Below are 23,600 nucleotides of genomic sequence, written 5' to 3' on the forward strand. Positions count from 1 at the left end.
AGAACAATTCTGTATTACGTGGAGGAAGGAATACCTGACAAACATCACTTTCAGACAAGGCTGGCACTCTTCAAAGAGAAGTGTGAAGATTGGAGATATCGTCATTGTCAAAGAGGAAGGGATTCCGCGCAATGAGTGAAGACTTGGAAGAGTACTTGATGCTTGCAAGGATGAAGATGGTCTTGTGTGAAAAGTCACACTACAGATAGGAAATAAAAAGTTAGGGAAAGAAGGTTCACGACTCATTCTTGAACGTCCTATTCATAAATTAGTCGTGCTTGTGGAAAACAACTCAAATGTATTTCAGTAAGACTAATGTTTATTTGCCTACCTGTGTGAAAAGGTCAAGGTATCAAGTTGACATGAAAGTATTTTACAGTCATCAAACATTTGGTTCTGAAAATTACTGGATTTATTTATTTGCATTTATTATTTGCATCATAAATCACAGTAACTTGGTGGGAGTGTAACTGTCAAAGAGACATGTTGAAGCCAGTTATAAGTTTATAAATGTTCCCTGTGTGTGCAGGCATGTTGAATGAGCAGGATTGATTAACATGCAATTGAAATCTGTTGAGTTTATATGGTTGAGCTCAGGTTACAGTAATTCTTTATGTAGTGTCGTAAAGTAACGGGCCACACCCAGAGTTGGCGTGGGCACATGACCGTGGCATTGTGGGTCGGTTTGCTGGCACAGACGCAGAGAGGAGTGAAGACCCCAAGCTAGACTAATTCTGCACATGGTCCAAGAGGTGCACACGGTAAATTGTTTATTTGTTAATATATTTATGTATATTGTTGTTGACCAGCATTTATATTGACATGTATTGCATTTTTGAGAGATTGTAGTTTGTAGTTTTGTGACATTGTTAATGTGCTCACGTGAGCTTGTTTGACAACGGACATTTGCATGAGAGACTCCAGAAAGGGCTCGCAATGTATGTCAAAATGTTTATGTTTGTTTATAGTTTTCACGGTGTCCGAGGTGTCGAGAGAGAGAGAGAACGGGTCAATAAAAGTTCATCAAAGACATCAGTACGAAGCGTTGCCATTTTGTTGGAACAGTGGAGCTACAGTGTGTGTGTGTGTGCGTGCGTGCGTGCGTGTGTGTGTGTGTGTGTGTGTGTGTGCGTGCGTGCGTGTGTGTGTGTGTGTGTGTGTGTGTGTGTGTGTGTGTGTGCGTGTGTGTGTGTGCAGCAGATTGTCTTGACAGAATAAGGAATTGTGTGGAGAAACTCCTACAGTGCTGCTCTTGTTGGTTTCGTTGATATAAGACTCTCTGCCTCCCACAGTGTACTCTCTCATTTTTTAACTCCCCCCTCATCTGTCCTTTTCACTCCTTCTCACACACGCGCACACACGCACGCACAAACACACAAACACACAATTGTATTAAAATTGTTATAAAAGAACAAATGTTGCAGCTCTTTAAATCAACAGCCTGAGATACAGACCCAGCTTTGTGTAAATTAGTTATCGAAACAAACTATCTCAACTAAGTATCAGCCAGCATATTGGTTTATGTGTCAGCTATCTAAATGTTTGCTCTTTAGCCAGAATGAATAATTGATCTGGGTGATTTATCTTCCATCAGGAAGAAGAAAGAGCATGAGGTGACATTGAGATACAAAAAGAGATGTCACAAACGTTGACATACATAATGCAAAACCAATGAAGTAACTGAAAAGCAGTTACACACAGTTGGTTTATATATTTTTTTAAATCCAACAGTCACAGCAAAAATTCTGCTAAATTATAAGGTTGACTTAGAAACTAAAACTTAAAACAATTCAAGCAGGAAAATAAGGATTTATATTCAGCTTTTTGGGGTATTTGAGAGGCGACTTTTGATTATCAGCAGATGGAAGCAGAAGATCCAAATCTTTTATTTAGTGAAAATAGCTACAACATGAAGTGACAGTCCAACTCCATGCTATAGTCCTATCAACAAAATGTATTTGTATCACAAGTAAAAGTACTCATTATACTGCAAAATTGCACCCGTCTATGCAACATTGTTTATAATAGTATTGGACTATTGTAACCAAAATGTTTATTCCTATTGAGGGGTTTATTCCATACCACTGTGTCATATTTTATAAATTATGTTGCAGCTCAACAGTTTTTGCTTGTAAAGTCTCTCTGTAGAGCTACAAGATAAATGTAGAGTATTTCTCTGTGAAATGTAGAGCATCTGTGGTGGCTTCTCAAGTGTTCATCATGAGATAAATATAAATATAAAGAAATTGGGCTGAATGTATTTGGGCTTGGACTTCTGCTTTGTCTCTGGTGGGTAATCAAAGCCAAATTTAATCCACTGCTTGTTGGCAGTGGTTTAACTCTGACAGTAACATAACGAGCTGCTTCAGGACCGAGTCTACTGTAGTGACAAAACACGGTGCCCTAAAAAAACCTTGTGCAGCATTTAACGTCTGTCACCTACAATATGTAGCTTTTTATACCCCTCAACACCTGGTGATGAATAATACAGTGTGCTGTATGTAATTTTGCAGATGCTAATCTATGGTTGATTGATAGGAAGAGCCTTTGATGTAATTTCCACAGCAGCCAGACTCCAGCTGAGATCAAAGGGGGATTTCTGCAGGTCAATAGCTCTAAAGATAAACAAACTGTATGTAATTTACCATCAGCAGCAGTTTCTCTATTCAGGCTCGAGGTCAAATTTAATTGCAAAAGTTTAACCAAATATATTGAAAGTCTCAAGGTTAAGTAAGATTTGTTATGTGACCTTAATTTTCTTCTGCTGACCATGGAGCACTTAACACTGTCGCTATTTCAAACTCTTTGCAGTCTCTTGAATATCTGTCTTTCTTGCACTTACCATCCTTTTCCTCTGGAAACATCCATACAATATACGACCAAATAATACAAAACATTCTTATGACTTAACCAGGTAAAGAGAGACTGGTGTTAACTGTTATCACAGCATCGGATCATAGAATGCCCAAAGAAAACCTCCCAAAAAACCCAACACAATTTTAACAAATTATTTGTGCTTGAAACTCTCCCACAAACCCTATAATTTAAACAAAAGTTATTGTATTAATCAATTCAAAAAAAATAAGAAGATAGAATTGCCACCCTGCGGTTCTATGTCTCGGCCAACAAGTCAAGTTGCAGTGTCATCCATTTCTGTCCAGACTCATTTGGCCAATAAAACTGATTCAGATACACAAAGTTGTAGCCACTACAAAGAACAATACTTCAAATATAGATGTTTCGGAAAAAGAAGCTAAATATACTAGAACGTGGATGTGTTAATCACACATCGTCAACCCGACAGCCCAGATCTATACAATCATCTTAGTTTCAAGGTGGACACCAAATATTAGTGTCACTAATTCAACACCTGGCTAAAGATGAAATGTGGCCGCAGTCTTCCGTTTTGTTCCTGAGTTATGAAGAATGGCTGGTAAAGTGTTTTTGCAGAATATTATAACGTCAGACTTAAGTTGACCTTTGAATTTTTAGGATATAAAATGTCATCACTTTATCATTTTCATCCAATTAGTCACTTATTTTGTCATAAGTTGCATATGAATACATGAGGTCACTGTGACCAAAATTTAATCAGTTCATCCTTGAGTCCGAGTTGTTTCTGAGATATAAAAAAAATAGGATGAACGGACAGACAACCTGAAAACATAATGCCTCCCATCACTATGTTCTATCCCACCATTCCGGAGGAATATAAACAGCATTTGTAGAGAAAATGTTGTAAAACCGATCAGTTTTCTCTGCCAACAACACTGATGGTTGATTCTCCTCAGAAGATGTTCTGGTGAAAACAAGACTCACTGCCAGGGAATCGCTGCAATCCAGACAGTAATTATTTTGACAATTACACATGAGCTCTTCAGGCTCAATCAATTGGAAACATAGTAGTGGATGCTTCATTAAAATGCCAGGTCTCTGTCAATTTGAGGAGGTTTCTGTCCCCAGGTTTTAGGAGTTTAAAAGTAATTGGACCGATACACAAGAAGTCAATAAGAAAAAATAAAAATCATCATGATCAATATTTTCTGGAAAGTATTGTTAAAGAATTGGCCATAGTTGGGTGTTTTAGAATTAATTTTATATAATGGCAATTGCAATGTTCATTCCATACTACACTCAATTTTTTTCACCATTTATGGTCACTCACTAAGTTAATTTTTTTAGGTATTGTTAATTTTGGTGTAAAGGACCAAAGGTGACATGTACATGGTCAGAAAGCATCCCATGAGCTACTATTTAATTGATAAATATATTTTTCTTTTTATTGCCCATTCATTTGTAATGTAATGTCTCTAGACGTTACACGTCAAGTAAGATGTAGGATTGAATGAGTTGTAGTACGTCAGCCTCTCTCACTGTAAAGGTCTTTACTTGCTCTTGGTGTGGACAGTGTGTCGACATCTGCTGCGCCTCCATCTCTGTCCGTCTCTGAAACATGTAATTTCATACTGAACTCAGGAGATTCAAAAATAATTTAATTCGTGGTAGACTGCCTTGCCCTTGTATTTTGTTAAACAAGTCTTTTACCAGAGCAGGAACTCAGGAACTACTGTAACACTGAAAATTAATGTATATGTTAAATTCTCACTAAGGGGATGTCTGCCTCAAATTGACAAGACAAATTGCCAGGACATAATTGAGAAAATGTTCCAGACCTTCCTTCAGTTTTGTTAAGTTTTACTAGTAAATTTAATCTAATTTCCTCGAGTTCCAGCGAACAGTGGGACCTGTTAGTTGTTGTTTGCTGTTAGTGTAGCACCTCATCATCTCTGATCAGATACCAGACCAGACAACATAAAGAACCTCCACAACGTCTTTGTCTCAGAGCTCATTCAGCTGCCTTTTAATAGCTGGAAAGGTGCAGAGGGAGAGAGAGAAAGGAAGAGACAGGGAGGGCATATCGGTACAGAGAGTGAGCTTGTTAGGCGTCAACTTCCCCGGCATCATCTTCATTATTCACTGACTTGATTCGAGATCACAGAAAAACACCACTTCTGCACTGAGGACGTCATTTCAATGTCACCCCTTTCTCTCTCACACTCTTCATCTTAATCATGTAAATATTCATGTGTCACTTTGCTTTGTGAGACAAAAGTTTGTTAAATTGTGAACAAAAGGTGTTTCCAGTGCTCTGCCTGTTCCCTTCTTTTTATTATGCTCACATAAAAATGCACAAAGAGTAGGTGTATAATCACATTCCTCCATCAGAAAAGACAAATCTGTCCTGGTCTTCACTAATTGTAGAGTCATTGAGCGGGATTGGAGCCAGTGACAGCCTGACCTGGGGCGGGGTCCTCAGTCACCACGGCAACAGCTCAGGGGGACATATCCTCCCATACTGTGTCTGAACTCATCGATCGATCAGACAACAGATGGAAAATAAGACCAGAGAGGACATCTGTGTGTGTGTGTGTGTGTGTGTGTGTGTGTGTGTGTGTGTGTGTGTGTGTGTGTGTGTGTGTGTGTGTGTGTGTGTGTGTGTGTGTGTGTGTGTGTGTGTGTGTGTGTGTGTGTGTGTGTGTGTGTGTGTGAGAAAGAGACAGTTTGATAGTCAGTTCTAACAAGTGTATGAATGCCAAACAGACATAAGGTGCGCGCGCACACACACACACACACACACACACACACACACACACACACACACACACACACACACACACACACACACACACACACACACACACACACACACACACACACACACACACACACACACAGGGACAGTATCACACACTGACAACCTCTGATGCAGTGCTGTGAGGTCCAATCAAAATGTTCAGAAACTGCTCATGTTGCGTAGTGAATGCAGCACAGCTCTGTGATGTGCACAGAGCAGAGAGAAGCTTTACCCTTCTTGAGTAAGAACTCAAAATCATTACTTGCGTTACACATGATTAGTGATCACAGGTACGTGCACTTTTGTGTCAAATCTTTGGGGAACAGAAAAAAGTTGCAGGGAGCCAAATCTGACGAGTAAGGGTGGTGTAGTAAAGAAGAAAAAGAAGCACAAAAGAAAGAACTGGAAAGAATAAGGAAAACAAAACAGAAACAAAGGGAAGGAAACAAAAGAAAGGAAAAGGAAATGAGGAGGGCTGAGGGAGAAGGAGTAGATGTGAAGAGAGGTTTAAGTGGAAAATATGGAAAATTACAGCAATCATGTCTTATCATGGCTTCAGAGTGTTGATTGACATGAAGCTGTCATGTCAGCTCTCTCTCCTGCAGCCAGAAGTGGTAGTAGAGTAGAAATAATCTTGTTTTGACTTGAAGTGAAAAATAAAAACTGATAACTGTTCACATGGCAAAAGGAGACACACTCTGTCTCAGTTGAATAACACCAGAGGCCAAAGAGGTCAGAGACAACTCCACCACTCTTATCTTCACCACACAGCAAAGCAAACCAAAATTCAAATATCCTCAACCTTAAAAATATTTACCAGCTGCTCAAGATTGATAGCTACAGATGTAAAGAGAGCATGATACTGTTTGAACAGCAGATGATCATGACTTTTTCTCTGAAATGTGCATTTACATCAAATCGATTATCAGATTTCTCTTTTCTCATTTCCCTATGTTCACTATATGCATACTATTTTTCCATTTAATTTAGCTAAAAAAAAAAAGAGCATCACATTCAGAAAACTCGCTCTTCTCCATCAATATGTTGCATGTTGTCGTTGTGAAATTACATTTCAGGTTCTTATCTGAGAATCACAAACAAAAGAGCCATGTAAAGAGGATAGAGGCTGAACCATCTTTACAACAAATTTATCAGTGATGTCTGACTAACAAAGTGATCCTTGTCATTACAGCCACAGAGAAAGCAGTGAAACACTCTAGTTTCCTCATCTTTACTCTCATCAACTCCCTCCGAGCTAATGCCATCTCCCCATCCCCCCTCCTAGTGTCTGGCATGAGTGGTGACACAAACCCTCGGTGGGCGTTGCCCTCCGCCAACTATTGCCAGTCTAATAGAGGGCTTGCCAGCAAATGATCCGGCCATGGTACCAATTAGTGCGTACGATTACATATAGAGGCTTCCTTCTCATTTCCTCCAGCTTTGTCCTGCTCCTCTGTCTTCCCTCGTCTCTACTTCTTACTTTCTTCCTCTGCTGTTATGTCTTCCTGGTTATCACCTCTGACTGCCTCACAGCTTTTTATCAGGTTGCTGAACCATGTGTGGTGGCTTGAGAGAAACCCATAACCCCTCTATTCAAATTTCAATCAAAATAGTCTTCAGCTACATGACAGCAGCCTTTAAGGTAACAGCAAGTACCATCCTCATCCCCCCTCCCACTCTCTCTGTCTGTGTAAAGCTATCCTGAAACGCCACGCCAGCTTGCTGAGGTAATCATGGCCTCCAGCGTTGACACTGTTAGCAAATGCTTCCATAATTACACATGTTCATACATAATGTCGAGTGAGTCAGGGGTATTCACTGAGGAAAGGTTCACATGATTTGTGGTCGTGTGTTTTGCCTCCACAGGCAAAATCTGCTGCAGTGATGTTGAATTAGGATTCCCGCCTGGGTGACTAAAGCTGTAATGCCTTAGAGGCCAGAAAGGATTTACTGCAGAGTTATTATAACTGCATTGGATTGTGCAGGTACAACTAATAAACTGTGAGTCAGTGTATTGGGCAGTTTTAAATATTTGTTTTGTGTACACCAAGCCTGAAGCGACAATTTGCACCTGTAACCAGGACCCCAGTGCCTGTGGCCCTGCCAGGTAAATCATCCACAATCAAAATGACACTTTCCAATTATATATTTTTTTATGCACTTAGTATCTTTAGCTCTTATAAAGATCTCAATATACACTGTCATTTAAAAATGCATCTGGTATTTTGATTGACTGGTAAAAACTGTGGTTCTCACGATGCACATACTTGTTAAAATATTTGGCAGCATCTGAATTTGCATAATGTCTTCTTTGACCCATGTTCTTTAAAGCTTTTCACATTTTATTTATGGGCTCATATTGCCATTATGTTTCCCATATTGTAATTTTACCATTGCTACTTCTGTCTACAGATTGTTTACAATATCTTGTTGGAGCCTGACAACTGACTGAATAGGAATATGAAGAGTTCTAGGGGAGGGTCTGTATGCAGCGTATTTGTAACAGTCTGTGACTCTTCCTGTCTGCAGAGGCCTCCTAATTACTGACTGATAGACAGCAGTGGTGACTCATCTAATAATATCAGCGGCTCTCATAATCTTCATTCACTTTCTAATAAGGTTGCAAACCTCGACTGATGGCCCATTGGTAAGTGAATGTGTCCATGTGACTGCTGAATGGGATTTGTGTGAAAGAGCCACCGAGCGAGACAGAGCGAGAACATTTCCATTAATTTATCTTTGCTGTGGCCAGAATGATAATTTACAGAGGGATCTTTCTGCAGCTCACTTATCAAGCTGAATATTAATAAAATGAAACCTGGAAGGCCATTTTATCCAGATTGAGTACGTATACTCCCGAAGTCACAATTACGTCGAATTCAACCCACAGCGCATGTTAGGAGAATAAATACCTTTGCTTTTTTTTGTTGGTGTGATGAATTTGTAACATAATATAATCCACTGAAAATTACATGCAAGAGCCTTTATACTAAATTTTGTGGGCTGGTCACATGACTTCAACCTCATCACATTGACCAGAAAAAAACAAGAAATCGCACAGAGCTCACTAGAAGTTCAAGTCTGGCTACAACATGGGTCACCGTTGGGCGAGCCTCTGCAGTCTTTAGTCTCCTCCTTTCTACTCCCAATCAGGCAGGTGAGATTAGAAAAAAATGCATTAACATGTGTCCGTGTCAGCATCTTTTAATTGGGCTTCTAATTTTGATCACACAGTAACTTGTCAGGAGGGTTGAGTGTCCTCACCAGCGTATGTTACGGAAGTGACAGCTGATCAACAGGCAGGAACACAACACTCTTCATACCATCCCTCTCTCGTACTCCTCTCTCCTCCTCCAACCTCACATCCTTCCTCCCTCCAGCAGCGGGTGGAGCATCATTAAGAAGCCTGCGGTCGCCTCATTAATAATTAAATAACCAGAAATATGTAGAATTCTCTAGAAGCCTGTCGGCCACCTTTTGTACTTCTGCACTGTGAGTGGATTAATATTTAATTTCTGTGTGTGTTTGTGTGTACGAGAGAAACAGGTGTTGAGGCTAATCTGTTATCTCATCAAGCTCCTCCTTTGAAACCGTAAACATTTCCCATCTGCTTTGACCATGAAGCACCCGCCTCTCCTGTGAAGGTAAGTGCTGTAAAATGCCCTTTAATACAACACCTTCCCCCCCACAGACCAGAGTAACTGGTAGACGTAAGCCCCCCTGGGTCTGAAACTGCCATGTAAATGATGTACTGTAAGTACACAAAGTGACGTGTTGCTTTACAAGCTATAACCACCACACAGCAGTCCAAAGTTGGTTTCACTTCAGCTCAGTCTGCATCAGCGTCTGTGCTCAGGTTACTCTAAAGCCGGGTTCTGGTTTTAACAGGTTGAAGCTAAAGGTGGTAAATTGTCTAAGTCATGTTTGGATTCAGTGTTAGAAACCCCTGTGTGTATTCTTGAGGTGGAAAAAAGCCTGTTGAGTGCACTCCATTCCTCATCAAACATTTACAAATTCGACTTTTAGTCATTCAAAGTAGCCTTGTTTACATATGTGTTTTCTAGCTTGCAGCTATCTTCTTCCCTGCCTTTGCTGGCACATTGCAGCATCTTGCTGTGTTACCACGACCTGATGATCAGTGGAATAGTTTGACACTAGTGGTTGGGCTGTGTATCGCATCACCCACGCATGTGGAAAAAAGAAAAAGGCCAAAAACCAGGAAATATTTAAAGAAGACTTTGTTCCAAATCATCACTTGTTAATATGTTATCATGTAAGGAAATGTGTGAGAATACAAAGGCAGTGATTAAAATGTGTTGTACTAGTTTGACATGTTCCAGTAACTTCTATTTGATGGATTAGATAAACACAGTAGAGTGTCTTTATGCACACATTTAGCAGCCAATTACTTTGAATGTAACCTGTTACTCCAGCTCATACTAATCAAATAAACCAGCATCATGGATATGTCTTTTATAGTTTTACTGTGTCTTTTGAAGTGCATATATGGCTAAAAGTCTTTATAGGCCGAAGAGTAATGTGACCTGTTGCTCGGTCATGTGTCAGTATTCCTTCACATCCTGGTGCTTCATCCCTTTGAGCTTAGATACACTGATACTGTCTCTTAAAAAAAGAGCGAAAACTTCTGAGTTGGTAAAGCAAGAACATCAGATAAGACAGACTCTGGTATTGTGCTAGTAGTGAGAGCCAAACCTGCTGACAATATTTATGATGTAATATGACTGATAACAGAACCGGTGGTTAGTGTAAGATAAAACAAACATAGCTACCAGAGACTACAGAAATGTTTCATAGACGATTACTAAAATGATAATGACATTTATTTCCCCGCCATCGCCATCTATTGTAGAAGGTTAACAAAAATCCATTAATCAAGATTCTTATGTGGCTTTAGCTTTCAGATCAATGGTCACTTAGGATTTAGAGGTTTATATTCCAAAAAAAAAGAAAGCTGTCCAGTGTGTACCAACTAACCAACAAACAACAAGGAGGTAAACTGTCAGCTAAACCTGACAGAAATAACTCAGAGCCCCACATCAAAATCCCTTCTAACAATTAAGGAGAGCCCAAGAACACTGTGTACCATTTCTTTCATACCATAAATCTCACAGAATCACCATCCATTTCAATTCATGTTAATCCTGTTTCACAGATCTGCACCCAAATAGACGCACCCACGCACACATACATTGTTGAACTCACCCGCTGAGGACCACAATGAAGTCCATGACGTTCCAGCCGTTTCTGAGGTAGGAGCCTTTATGAAACACAAAGCCCAGGGCAATGATCTTTATCCCGGCCTCGAAACAGAACATCCCGATGAAGTAGGGCTCCGTCTTCTCCTGTTAGTGCAAAGCAAGAGAGAATGGGTCATGTCTCGGTTTTTTAAACAACTTCACTGTAGATTGTGAAATGTGAGTGTGTGTGCAGATGATTTCATGTATGGCTATTTTACCAGTCTCTTGGACATGGGTGTTTTGTCCTCCCCAGGAAGGTGCTGCTCCAGAGCCAGGACGATACAGTTGGCGATGATGGTGGCGAGGATCATGTACTCAAATGGAGTGGAAGACTGAAGTTAAGGAGCTTTTGACAGAGACAATGTTAACAGGCTGTGTGTATAATGCTACTGATTACATTTTTGTCTTAATAAACCGACCAAAGGGAAAGATTTGTTGGGCAGCCTCTTATCACAGTCTACTGCCCTCTGGCCTATTCAGTCCTATTGAATACATGAAGCAGATCATAAATGTATACTTTTATTTTCCTAAAAAAAAAGCTAATTAATTACCTAAAATGTTTAGAGTTTTCAAAAATTGTTCAAAAGGGTGTAAATACTGTGTTTGTAGGGACTATTTTAATTCATGGATTTGATTCAGTTGTGAGTATTTCCAGACTTCAGTGTCAATAGTTCTTGGTATAGAGCCATGCAACAATATGGTCTATTTATGTCACCTGAACAACAATGTGTGTTTATGGCACACAGGAAAAAGCTTTATGATATTTGGCTACAAGGACAACATTTACAGTCTGATCAGTTCATTGTTGGTTTCATTCTTTTCATTGGATTTGTTAACAATAACCAAAAAAATAAAGAAACTCACCAATCTTATCTTTTAAGTGATACAGAGAAAGCTGTGTGCCGGTTTGTCAAAAACAAATGTGATGATGTGAAACATTAGTCCAGGAAATCTTTTTTGTAAAGAGCATAAATAAAGATTCAAATACGGGATTGGAGAAAAAAAGTGACTGAATTAATAAAAGTGAATTCAGCCCGACAGCACTGCAGTTACAGTGTCATGTAAGCAAAGATGGAGAGAGTAGCAACAATTCCTCTGTATGATAGAAAATTAAACATGGCAAGTTAAAAGCCCTGCGGGCCGAAAACACAGCCAGGTACAAGCTCTACCTTATCTGAAGTCATCTGACACACAAATATGTACACACATAAACTGACACACACAAACAATGACAGGAGAGGATTATCTAGGAGAGATGATCCAGTGGGCCTGAGATGTGGTCCTATAAACAGGGTCACTCTTACTACAAGCTTCACTGCCTGTACTGTGAGACCTGCATTGGTTGCTGGTTCAACTCCAGCTGCTCTGGGGTTGAACTCAGCCAGCAGTGTGCTCTTCATCTGATGCTCTGCGTGGGCAGTTGCCTCTCTCCTGGTTATGTGTAGAAGAGGGAGGACGGAGGAAGGGAGTTTAACTCTGCAGAGAGAAGACGGGGAGGGAGACCGGAAGAAAGAAGGAGGCAGAGATAACAGGAGAAAGTGATAAGCGGGATGAAGGGTGATCAGTGGAGGAGAAGATGATGGTTATATAGAGAGTCAGAAGCTTGCGAAACAGGTTGGTGAGGAGGAGGCAATGAGACCAAATAAGACTGACACCGGACAGATCGATGTTGCGCTGGCAGCTGTATCCAGCAGGGTTACTCAGGGACATGTGAGTGATGAGAAGTTAAATAAACAGAGCAAATACAATCTTACTCCCACCAGCCTGCAGGGGCTCTAACTTAAACCCAGGCTGTGCCACAGATTGACTCAGTGGATTTTGGAAAAACAAAACTATAGCAGCCATCAGCAAGCAGCACACGAGGAGCAGGAAAACAAAGCACATAAAGGGGCTTAATAACATGTCTCGAGCTTAAGCTTAAGGCGGGTGTGGGGGACTGAAGGAGAGATGGAAGAAAGGGGAAGAAAGGAGAGAAAATGAAGATAGAAAGAGATATGAGGTATCCACGGCAACAGGCTCCTCTTGCAGCCAAAAGTCAATGCCACTAGATGGTTACTGGGCAGCTGAACTATCTCTGTACACGCACACACGCGCGCACACACTAAGGCCACAGCCTGATACTAATTATAACCACTAGAGATCCTGAAGAGCAATAACCAGGTTTGCATCAGTGAAATCATAGTCTTTACAAAACTACTGTTAAAAGTATTACCTAGGAAAATGTTTTTGTCCTTAATGTATGAATGTAGTCATTTCTAAGAACACAAGTTCAACAATTAAAAGTGGCACAATCATTTACATTTTTACTTTATAGACTTTCGCTGCCTTAATAGGTCCAAAGTCCATTCTCTTTTAGCTCTACTTTTGCTCTCTAACAACACCTGAGGGAAATATCTGCCTCCTTTACCTGCTAAATGCTCCACAAAATCAGCAGCTAGTGACAAGCTCTGTCTGTCTGTCTGCCGGCTGGAGCTGGGCAGGTAGGATTTAATCCGTTTTAGAGCTTTCCTGCTGAAAACAGCTGCCTGCTGTGGCTGAAAATGACTATGAGAGCAGTGAGAGTGAAGCAAATCAGTAAATTTATGGCCTGGATCGCTTCACAATGAGCTGAAAGAGGATGAAGAGCTCAGTAGAGCCGAGGGGAACTGCAGATTTTGTGATAAAGCTGCTGGTTCATCACAACAAGAGAAAAGCTTCATATATGTAATTTGATCCATTGTCATTAGTGACTGAATATTTGACCTGTTAAATGTTTATACACACTGTAATAACAGAAGTGCCTTTGAAGATCATATACAAGAAATAACTGATATTCCCATACTTCACGAGATGTTTACATAAATTCTCTCTGATAGACAACACAAAATTCAATTTGGAGTTGACTTAAAGTTACAGACTCAACAAGTATCTGTAAACTGATTGTCTCCTTCTTGTTGCTGTTCTGGATGTCAGCTGACATGTGACGCTGATCATGGTTCGTCTACCAGCTTCGGCAGCCTAGTGTCTCGTGAGCAATCCTAAGTCACAGTGATGCTGGCACTCTGCCTTGATTGCTCAAACGTGTGTAAAAATAGACATGGAGACGGAGTGTGATGCCCCGTGCATCTGTGAATTCTTGAGCCCAGATTGGATCCAATCCCCTGTGATTATTATTACATAGAAGTTAAAATCAAAACGAATCACAATCAACTGAGCCCGGCTTATTGGAAATCTGTGAATTATCTGTGGCGTGTGTGTGTGTCAGAGGCTGAGGGCAGCAATAAATATACAAACACAGAAGGAATGCCAGGGGTGTAATCTGTATTTGGAGGAAAAGTAACTCCATTTAAGCCTGAGGAATAAAGATATTGATACACTACAACCTAAATCTGTTAAGAATTAAAAATACATTGTTATTAAAAAATGTGCAAGACTGAAACTGTTGTCAAATGAATGGATTGAAGTGACTGCTGCTGCTTTACAGTTCAATCTGTCTTCAATTCCTCATCACCTCAGTGGCTCAGCTGATCAATCCTGAGGATAAATGTGGCCATAGTTCAGGCAGCTGTGTTTACTGTATATACTGCAGCCCTGCCACTAACAGTGTTAACTCAGAGCCACAGCCTTCTCTTAGCCAGTATACAGTACATCTCTCTGTTAGGAAACAGACGTGGATGAGTCTGCAACCATAATGCCAGTGGCCTTGACATAACCATCGTAGGAGGGTAAAACATGTCAGTTTTTTGCATTTGTTATATGAACTTGTTGGATTCTTCACACACTTTCAGTTTACAAACCAGCTCCCATTAAAGGGGTAAAAAAAACAAGCAATAAGTGGGGGAAAAAAATGAAATGAGAATAGGAGCGTAAGTACACTGGGGACACTAAGGTCATTTCCTTGTTAATTTACCATTTCCATTTTTCATTCAAGGATGCAATTTAGCCAGAGGGAAATTAATGGTCTTACTCAATGTTAAGCCGACTCGAGAGTTATATGCAAATAATTTACAACATAATGCATCCTTAATTAAATTGCTGGTCAGTGTATTTTAAATCCTTGTGAGGCCTCTGCGTATGAACTGTGTATCTAAACTAAAGTGAAGGACAGTTATGGTCTTTCTGCCGCACTCTTTCATCCTTTAAAACTCAAAGTCTGCCAACGAACTCTCACATGATTATTTCTGTTTGCACTTCTGATTAAACAAACTATTAAATTCAATAATCAAATATTTATAGGTATACCTTCTCAATGGGTGACTTCCCGCTGCAGGGGGTCCCAGTGGGGATCAGACAGAAGGAGCAGCTGCCAGTCCTCACCAGGCCTGCCGCACTAAACTCAGACCGTGTGCTTCATTAGCCATGCCTCATCCGGCCTCTATCAGCCTCCATCGACTGCACCCTCAGGCAGGTAAGGCTGACAGACTCACACATGCATGTACACACACATTTAACCCTGCCTTGAAGAGACACTATGTACTCAAATAGATATCAAAACACGGCGTGATGTGCTCTCATGAGCCCCTACACACCACTTTACATCCAGTGCTAAATGTCCAACCACGGAGGCCTCTGGATAGTTCCTGAATGGATCATGTGTGGTTAATTGAGCACTCAGAGAGAGAGAAAAAAAAAAAGCCTCTTACAGCGAGGTGACAGCATCAAGTTGTGCTCCAAACACAAGGCTGACCTTTACGAGAGGTCCTGCAGAGATTGTGTGTGTGTGCTCGTGTGTTTCTATCTCTGTGAGGCCCAGTGTGAGTTCTAGACAATGGGAGGGAGGACAGTTTTGTGGGCTGAGAATGCTTTGCGTGGTCCTCACTTCTTCAAAAGGTCTATTTAGGGGTTTGGACTTTTACAAATAACAGAATTTAGTTTAGGGTGGTGAGGGTGAGGTTAAAAAGGAATTCACACTCCTACATACTGCACATGGCTCCTTTGACTCATTCCCTAAGCAAAGTGGAATAAAGCAGACTTTTCAAGAATGCATTCCTCGGTGTGCAAAACTGCATAAGTTATAACCAAAACATCTGCTGGTTGCCTGGCAACATTACAGTGATAAGGCCCCAGGAAGTCAGTGCGTCTGGCCGACAAATAGTTCAGCACATAATCCATCCCGCAAAACCACAATTGGAGTGGATAAGAAAAAAGACGTATAATGAGTTTATTGGTGACCTTTAGAGGTGCTGGTAGGTGAATAACTTAGACAGACAGAGGGAGGCTGGCTGTTTCTCTTTCTCGTCTCTCCTTCTCTCTAATTGGCTGCTGGCTTTTGCTCCATATTTAAAAAGATATAAGGGTTTTATTAATCCTTAGCTAAGTCTCTGCAAGACAGCAAATTTATATAGTTTACTCATAACACTCCGGTCAGGACTTTTTTTTTTTTTTTTTTACACATTTAGCATTTAATAGCAACAGGTAGTAAATATCTGAATACTTCTTTTGTCACTGAATTATGATTAAAGCCAACGATGGAGGCTAGAAAAGCTATCATGTCAATGAGGGTCCTCACAAGCACAGAAAGACAAACATGTATCTACCAGCGTGTTGACATGCTCATTTATGTATATATTGTGTGTGTTACTTGTGTATTTGCCATGTTTGAACCTTCACACTCCGAACATGGTCATCAGAGTGGATACTGACCAGAACACAGCATCATTCAGCTCAGCATCACTCTTTTCAAAACCATATTAGAAAACATTAGAATATAGTAGGACTCTGTGAGTAATGGCGAGTTGTAATAGCATGCGACACGGCGATCAGACATCATTACATATAATTCCTGTTAATGTCTGTTAATCAGATACAGTAGAGCTCATTAGATGTAACAAGACACTCCCTCCACAACAGCACATTAACCTGGAGGTTATCCAGTCCGGTTGCTTTTTGTTCTGGTCACTACAGCACACAACATATTTTGATTCAAAGTGGATCAGATTCTTGCTGCAGAGTATAAAATGTGCCTGTAGGTGCAGTTATATTATTCCACTGGGTAATGACCAAACCACTGGAGGGCTGGACAACCTGTAATACAACACACACACTTCAAGAGCTTTTGCTCAACTGTTGATTGAAGTCCGTTTCTATATTTAATCATCTCTATAATGAGGCAAACCCTGAGAAAACAACAATAGACAGCGATCAACAATATGAGCGCACTCATTCTATTTGCTGGGTTTTCAAAATCAGCAGTAGGCCAGTCAGTCAGTCAGGAAGCTGGTGAATAGAGCAGAACAATAGTCAGTGAAAAGGCCCCACCTGGCCTGGACACCTGGTGAGCTGCACGGTGGCGACAGCAGCGCATACACGCTACCAATGGACATTTGTGTCTGTGGTCGTCCTCAGCGACAGGCAAAGGACACCAGTCTCTCCCTTTTCAGTGAGGGAGGAGGGGGGTCCTTAAGTGTGAGAAAGCAGCCAATTAAACATTCATGCAAGAGCAAAAAAAAAAATTGCTCTGTCTCACAGATTTGGACAATGATACTCTAAAATAAAATTTTAAGGCTCCAACCCCCTCAAACTCATTGAGAAAAAAGTAGAAAAATGCCATTTTACAGTCCTCTAAAGTCCAAGAAAACATACTCAAATGTCTTGTTTTGTCCACTGAAGCCCAAAGACATTTAATAAACAGTACTATAAACCAAAAAGCAGTGAATCCTCACATTGGACAAGTAGAAACACGATCACTTTTGCCATTTTTTTCCAAAACAAATGACCAAAAACGTTTAATTGATTATGAAAGTAACTGAATTTTTTTTTTTATTGATTAACTAATCAATTCATTGACTAGTAGTTGCAGCTGTGGTTGAGTCTGATAAATCTACTGTACATAACTCATCAGTAGAGACAGTCAGCAGGGTGGAAACAGCAGGACTTCATGGCTTATTGTTGACAGAAAGGAGTTAAACAGAGAAACTCCAGTGTTCCTCTAATCCACTTTCCATTAACATCTAATCCCTTGCTGCTGTAATATTTGTTTATATAGCTACTGTCTTAATCCGTGTCAAATTGACAGTTAATTGCAGTTACTTTTGGATTATTGTTCTATAAAATAGTCAAATTAAGCCACAAATATGCTGAAAAAGTCTGATTTTGTGGTTGTTTTATCAGGTCCTACTCCACTTTCTCTATTCCTCATTTTCTGCTTAAGAGTATTAGACTCTAGTTCAATAATTAATCAATTTTAATGAAAGAAAAAAGTAATTTACTACTCAACAAATTCCAGACTGAGCTAAAATCGTGAGTGTTGATTAATGAATGACATACAGTAGTGTCCCTTGTGTGCTGTCCATGGTACTGAAATGTACCATTGATTCTCTATTGCATAGGGAACCTCAGGGGAAAACACTTCAGGGAATTTGTCTAATTAAATTTGTTTGGAATTTGTGAATTTGTTGTAATTAAATTGTGGAAATCGTGAGAAGATTGTATTCACGTGTGTAGTCGCATGTTTGTTTATTGACCAACTCACCTTTTGAGTCTTTTCCCATACTACTGGATGAGTGTGCTTTCAACGTGAAACAGAAAAGGATATGGCCAGTCAATGATTTTCTTGGCGTACTTCCTCACCACGTTGTCCTCGCCGAAGATGAAGAGCGACCTGTTGACGGTGAAGCAGTTCTCCCTGACCGGAATAGGGTTGTACAAGGCCATGGTGCGGGCACGCTGCGCTTTGGTCTGCTTGAAGGCTGGGGAGATGCCACCTGTGGACACGGCCGCTCCATCGCGGTTACGGTTGCGCTCTGACCCTCCATCCCCTGAACTCAACAAGCCCGGGACGTCGTCTCCGAAACGGGCCATTCTGTCAAAAGCAACCCACACGGGAAGGAAGACGGGGGTAAGAAAGGGGAGGAAAGGAGGTTAGACTCTCCTAGAAAGCAGGGCGCGGTGCTGAGCTCGGTGTGTCAGCAGCAGGGTGGCGAGATCCTGACCAGTTTTAGTCCATCATTGGGGTTATTCACAAAAACACCGCGATCAATGCTCTTAAACTTCAAAATTAAACAGTAGGTTCCGTGAGGAGCCCAGCCAAAGCAACACGTCGATTCCCCCTTTTCAAGTGCACTCTGCGTAAAAAAAAAAAAAAAAAATCCGAAAAGTGTTTCAACTCCTCTTCATTTAACAATCCGTTGTCTTAAAAGAAACCGTGAAAATGGATTCATTTTGCTCCGGTTTATCCATTCAAAGACTAAAATCTGAGAGAAAAGCTGCAACAGGTCACGTTTTCAGCCATCCTCAGTCCCCTGAGCGGAAGGCAGAAGAGCAGGTTGATCCATGGATTTTTAAATAAACTAGCAACAGTCCACTGACTAATTCAGAGCACATCACTCCTGTCTCCTCTCGCCTCTTCTTCGCTGACCACCTACCACCACAGCCCTATTCCTGTCCTATTGCATACGTAAGAGCACGACGGAAAACGAACTTTGGTACATTTTCCACAACCCTTCCCCCGAAACAAAACGACCAAAACAAGCTGACAACTATGTCAGACAAAGGGAAAGAAAATCCTCAATCCGTCTTGTCTGCAGCAGGATAGTTAAAGGAAGCGTCTCCTCTTTCCCCGCAGTGTACGAGCAGGAGGAGTGAACACAACAGTGTCTCCTATTGCGATAGGAACACACCTCTCCTACAACCTCTGTCCAACCCGAGCTGTTTATGTGCGCGAATCTGGTTAACAAACCTTGCGCTGACAGGAAATAGAGGAAAACAGGGTCATGCCTGGAATCAATAAAGTCTCTATGTTATAAACAAATATTAGATGCTATTACCAGCAATTCATAGAGATTATGTACACAATTTACACATTAAGCAGCCTGCAAACCCTTTATTCCAAATATTAAAATTTAACCTACGCTGAATTTATGGTTTTGCTGAAAATGTGCACACAAATTAAAATAAGAAAGATTTACTGTCGGGTCACTCCAGCTCTTTATGGGTAACTGGTCTACTGAAGGTGCGACGATGTGTTGCTCAACCGGCATGTGCCGCCTCAGGGCGCGCAGACTGAATGCTGGCCACGCATCAGATCTTGAGGGGAGTAAACACCTGTTATGAAATACACAGTGCCAGCAAAACACTCAGGGAGGACAGCAGCAAGCATCTTTGGCTAATTACAGAGTTCAAAACCTGCTATTGCACGTCATGATAGTGAAAGGGGAAGTCGTGTTGCTGTGAGCTGGCTGGAAGTGACTACATCTACTCCCATAAGGATGTGGGATTTTCACAATGAAGAGGTGAAACACGTGGGCAGAGACCAATGCATGTTGTCAGATATGAAAAACACAATTGTGGTGCATGCAATAAAGAGAATCAGCTTATGAAGATGATTCTTATAAAACTATATTTCTTTTATTGTCAACAAATCACATGCAAAGACTAAGATCAATAACGAATTGATTCAACAACCATGTCTGTGTCCAAAGACCAAAAGGCCTATCGGTTTATACTCCATGGACTTCCATTGTTGTCCAAACACTACTAAAACTGAATTAAGTTTTGATGAGTTCACTTCCCACATACTTGTATGCCTACTTGCATGTAGGTTACGGCATGTTTATTAGACTGTGACCAATTTTTTTCGTGCAAAGCCTATGCATATGGATATTATCAAGCACAAAACATTCACACAGAGACAAAGTCTGCTGTCACCACTTTGCTGTTGTTATCCCAAATCTGGTAGAAGAAATTAGTTTGTAAACTTGGGTGAGGTTAAAACAACCTCAAGAGTGCAGGGGCTGTTTGAGGGATTCGGTTTAGAAGTCTTACGAGCATGACCCAAAAAATAATCTGTAGAACAATAAAGCCAAAGGGAGCTTTACAGGCAAAACGCAGACACTTACAGTCAACCAGGCAAAATCCAAAACTCAACCAGGCAAACCAGAGCTGAAGCGTAAAACTCAGCACATGAATAGAATTTGGCAAGAACAGAGCAGAGATAAGGGTATTTATATCATGAAAGGACTAATCAGGGAGGTGGATGCAGTTAAGTGGGGTGGAGTGGCTGGTCAGGTGGTATTCCTGGCGGGAAATCAGGGAGATGGGAGGGGCTAATAAAAGTAATGGTGCGTTCAAAAGTAAATTGGGAAGCTGGAATTTCCGGTCTCCTTGTGGAAAAAAATCAAACTGAATCGCTCCCCAAGTCAGATTTCAGACTTGGAAAGTCCAAAATAATCAGACAAAAATCAGACATTACTGCTCTGTGCCTAAGCAGAAATGAAAGCTGTCAGAATATTGTTAAGTGGTACCTCTGTCTTACTTGTGTCCCATTAAATCAGTCACAGTAATGTCCAACCTCCATCTGTAGACATGTCGCTGTGACACTTACATTTCTCTCTACATTAAAACATGGTTATCTATATTGCCCTTTTCAAAAATAAAAATAATTAAACAGTGAGCCACGCGAATACACCGAATGACATGTCTCATTATAATGAACTTGGGCACTTTTAATTTTCAAATGACAAATCTGTCAATCCTACATTCATCATTGTGCTGGAAATGCTCATTAGCACACTAGATGTGTATTAGTCAACAACTGAAAATAGTCTGCAAGATATTCACTATTTTTAACATTCACTAAAGACCGCAGTATCCTGCTGTTTAAAGAAATTATTCTGACATCCTTGAATTTTTTTTTTTACATTTATGACTTATTATGGAAGTTTTACATCTTCACTAGAAAAATCAGTAGACTTTTGGCCACAGACAGAGGTTGGGAAGTTATTAAGTATTTCGACATGGATTCACCTATAGGGCTTTGTAAGCAGAAGAGAAATGTAGAAGAACACCAGCATCATCCTTTAAAGGAGGTGATGAGATTCCACAAAACTGCACCAAAATATGAGACAGGATGTATAACTGAATTTCAGTCTTTATCCTGAAATGGAATCATATAATGGCACAATTGGGAGAATCGATGCAAAATGAAATCCACCAGCTATCAGCACATCATTCTTTTAAACCTGAGAGTGTAAACTGATAATGACGGAAACAGAAGACGAAGAAAAGAAGAACCAGAGGAGAGAGTTAACCACCGGCACTGATGGGGATTTTGTGATGGCGGTATGACGAAGGCAGTGATCAATGGTGTGTGGCCTCCAACTCATTAGTGCTCCAACACATTATACGCATTAAAAATAGAACACACATCAAATCTGACATCTTCTGCTGAGAAGACACCTACAAATGTCTCCTCGAGAAAGAAGGCTAAAAACTTCTCTGGAAAAAAAAATCACATTATACTCACGTTTTGTTATTTCAGTTTCAGCTAATTGTGTGATAGAAATGTCACTTCTGCTGTTTTCTCTGTGCAGCAGTAAGCAAGTGATACATTACATTGCTTCTGTCAGGAGGAGAGTGTGCAGCACCAGCCACAACTTTCTTGGCTGAGAGGTGAGGGGTGAATTATGGTAATTAGGTGTTAGCAACAGGATGATTAGGGTGGATGGGTGATGTGTTTTTTTTCTGGAAAAGGGCAGCGAGCGAGAGGTTTGAGTCGCTTCATTGAGTCAGTAGACATCTTTTAGAATCAAACAGCTACTTATTTTGTTGAAGGTCTGAGACTGATTTCAACTGCAACATGACTTTGGACCAACCACACCAGCTTTGATCAGAGCATCATCCAAACAAAACAAATCTATACTGAAACCATGAGATGTAAGGTTAGTTGTTACCAGCAGTGTAGTGCTATTTGTTTAAGTAGCACAGCACACCTGTAAAGCCTGTTTTGCTCTGTTTTTGAGGTGTGTAACCACTTTTACTATGGTGGAAAGTCTACACACAATAGTCAATGATGTATATTTCCATCCCTTTAATAAAAAGAAAATCAACACAATATAATCCTACTATTTTCAAAAGTTGCTCTGGATTACTAATCTAAAGTGTGTCTGTCTGATTTTAGTCACATCAGGTTCCTGCAAATTTTTCACAATAAAAGTCTGGTTAAGAAATGGAAAAAATAAGGAATACATTTGACTTGTGTATATCTTTTCTATTGTTAGTGATCCGTTGATAAACACTAGTGGATGTCTCCCTTTAATCAACTTCAAGTCTGCAGTTATGAATGCCAATAAGGATATTACAAAGTTTTTTTTTTTTAAATGGTTCATCCAGCCTGTAGTTGTAGATTTAAAAATATTGTGTATAAATGGACTTTGGCTCAGATTCTCTCCAGCCTTTACCTGGAAAATGACTGTCCTTTGGAAGGATGTACCGATGAACCTCGGAGGTAAGTAAGGACTCTCCCATTGGAGAAGTATATTTTTAACAACTTGCAACCCCAAAGTGCTAAATGAATCATAAGTCTTGGTAAATAATTTTTAACCATCAATAAGATGAATACTTCGTGGTTATACACCCTGTACCAAAGAGGTCTTATTTAAAAGTGGAAATTGAACTGATTACATCAGAAATGGCTGCTTGAAATGTTGGACACTGAACCTAAAAGGTGGGCCAATGTGTCCAAGACTCCAGAGACTCCGATTTTTGATACTGCTACAAATGAGTCTTGAAGGTAAAACAGTCTTTAAGGACTTTAGAAAAACCTGATCCGATAGAAAAATCCATATTTACAGTTGGACTGTGGAATTCCCCAAAATTGAACATCTTTCGCAAAGGTTTCAGAAAGTCATACAAAAATGTGCAAAAAATGATAGAGACCCTAAATATATCTTCTGTAAAAACTGAAACTCCTGTAAAGCTTTTTGAATATAGTTAGCTGTGTGTATTAAAAA

At 40.3% G+C, this 23,600-nt stretch overlaps 1 protein-coding gene across 1 annotated transcript in view; it reads right to left on the reverse strand.

Moving 5' to 3' along the window:
• LOC138621195 (voltage-dependent R-type calcium channel subunit alpha-1E) overlaps nt 1–23,600 on the reverse strand; it is a 101,480-nt gene that overhangs the window by 45,586 nt on the left and 32,294 nt on the right. Inside the window, exons 3-5 of the mRNA XM_069699050.1 lie at nt 18,407–18,673; nt 11,112–11,217; nt 10,859–10,998 (exon numbers count right to left, since the gene is read on the reverse strand). Coding sequence (XP_069555151.1) covers nt 10,859–10,998; nt 11,112–11,217; nt 18,407–18,673 — 513 coding nt within the window. The remainder of the gene's footprint in view (nt 1–10,858; nt 10,999–11,111; nt 11,218–18,406; nt 18,674–23,600) is intronic.

This window comes from Brachyistius frenatus, unplaced genomic scaffold (genome assembly GCF_029030835.1).
Source record: "Brachyistius frenatus isolate BFR_SWC_R1_liver_20210118 unplaced genomic scaffold, ASM2903083v1 Contig_29, whole genome shotgun sequence".
In the NCBI taxonomy this organism is placed as follows: domain Eukaryota; kingdom Metazoa; phylum Chordata; class Actinopteri; family Embiotocidae; genus Brachyistius; species Brachyistius frenatus.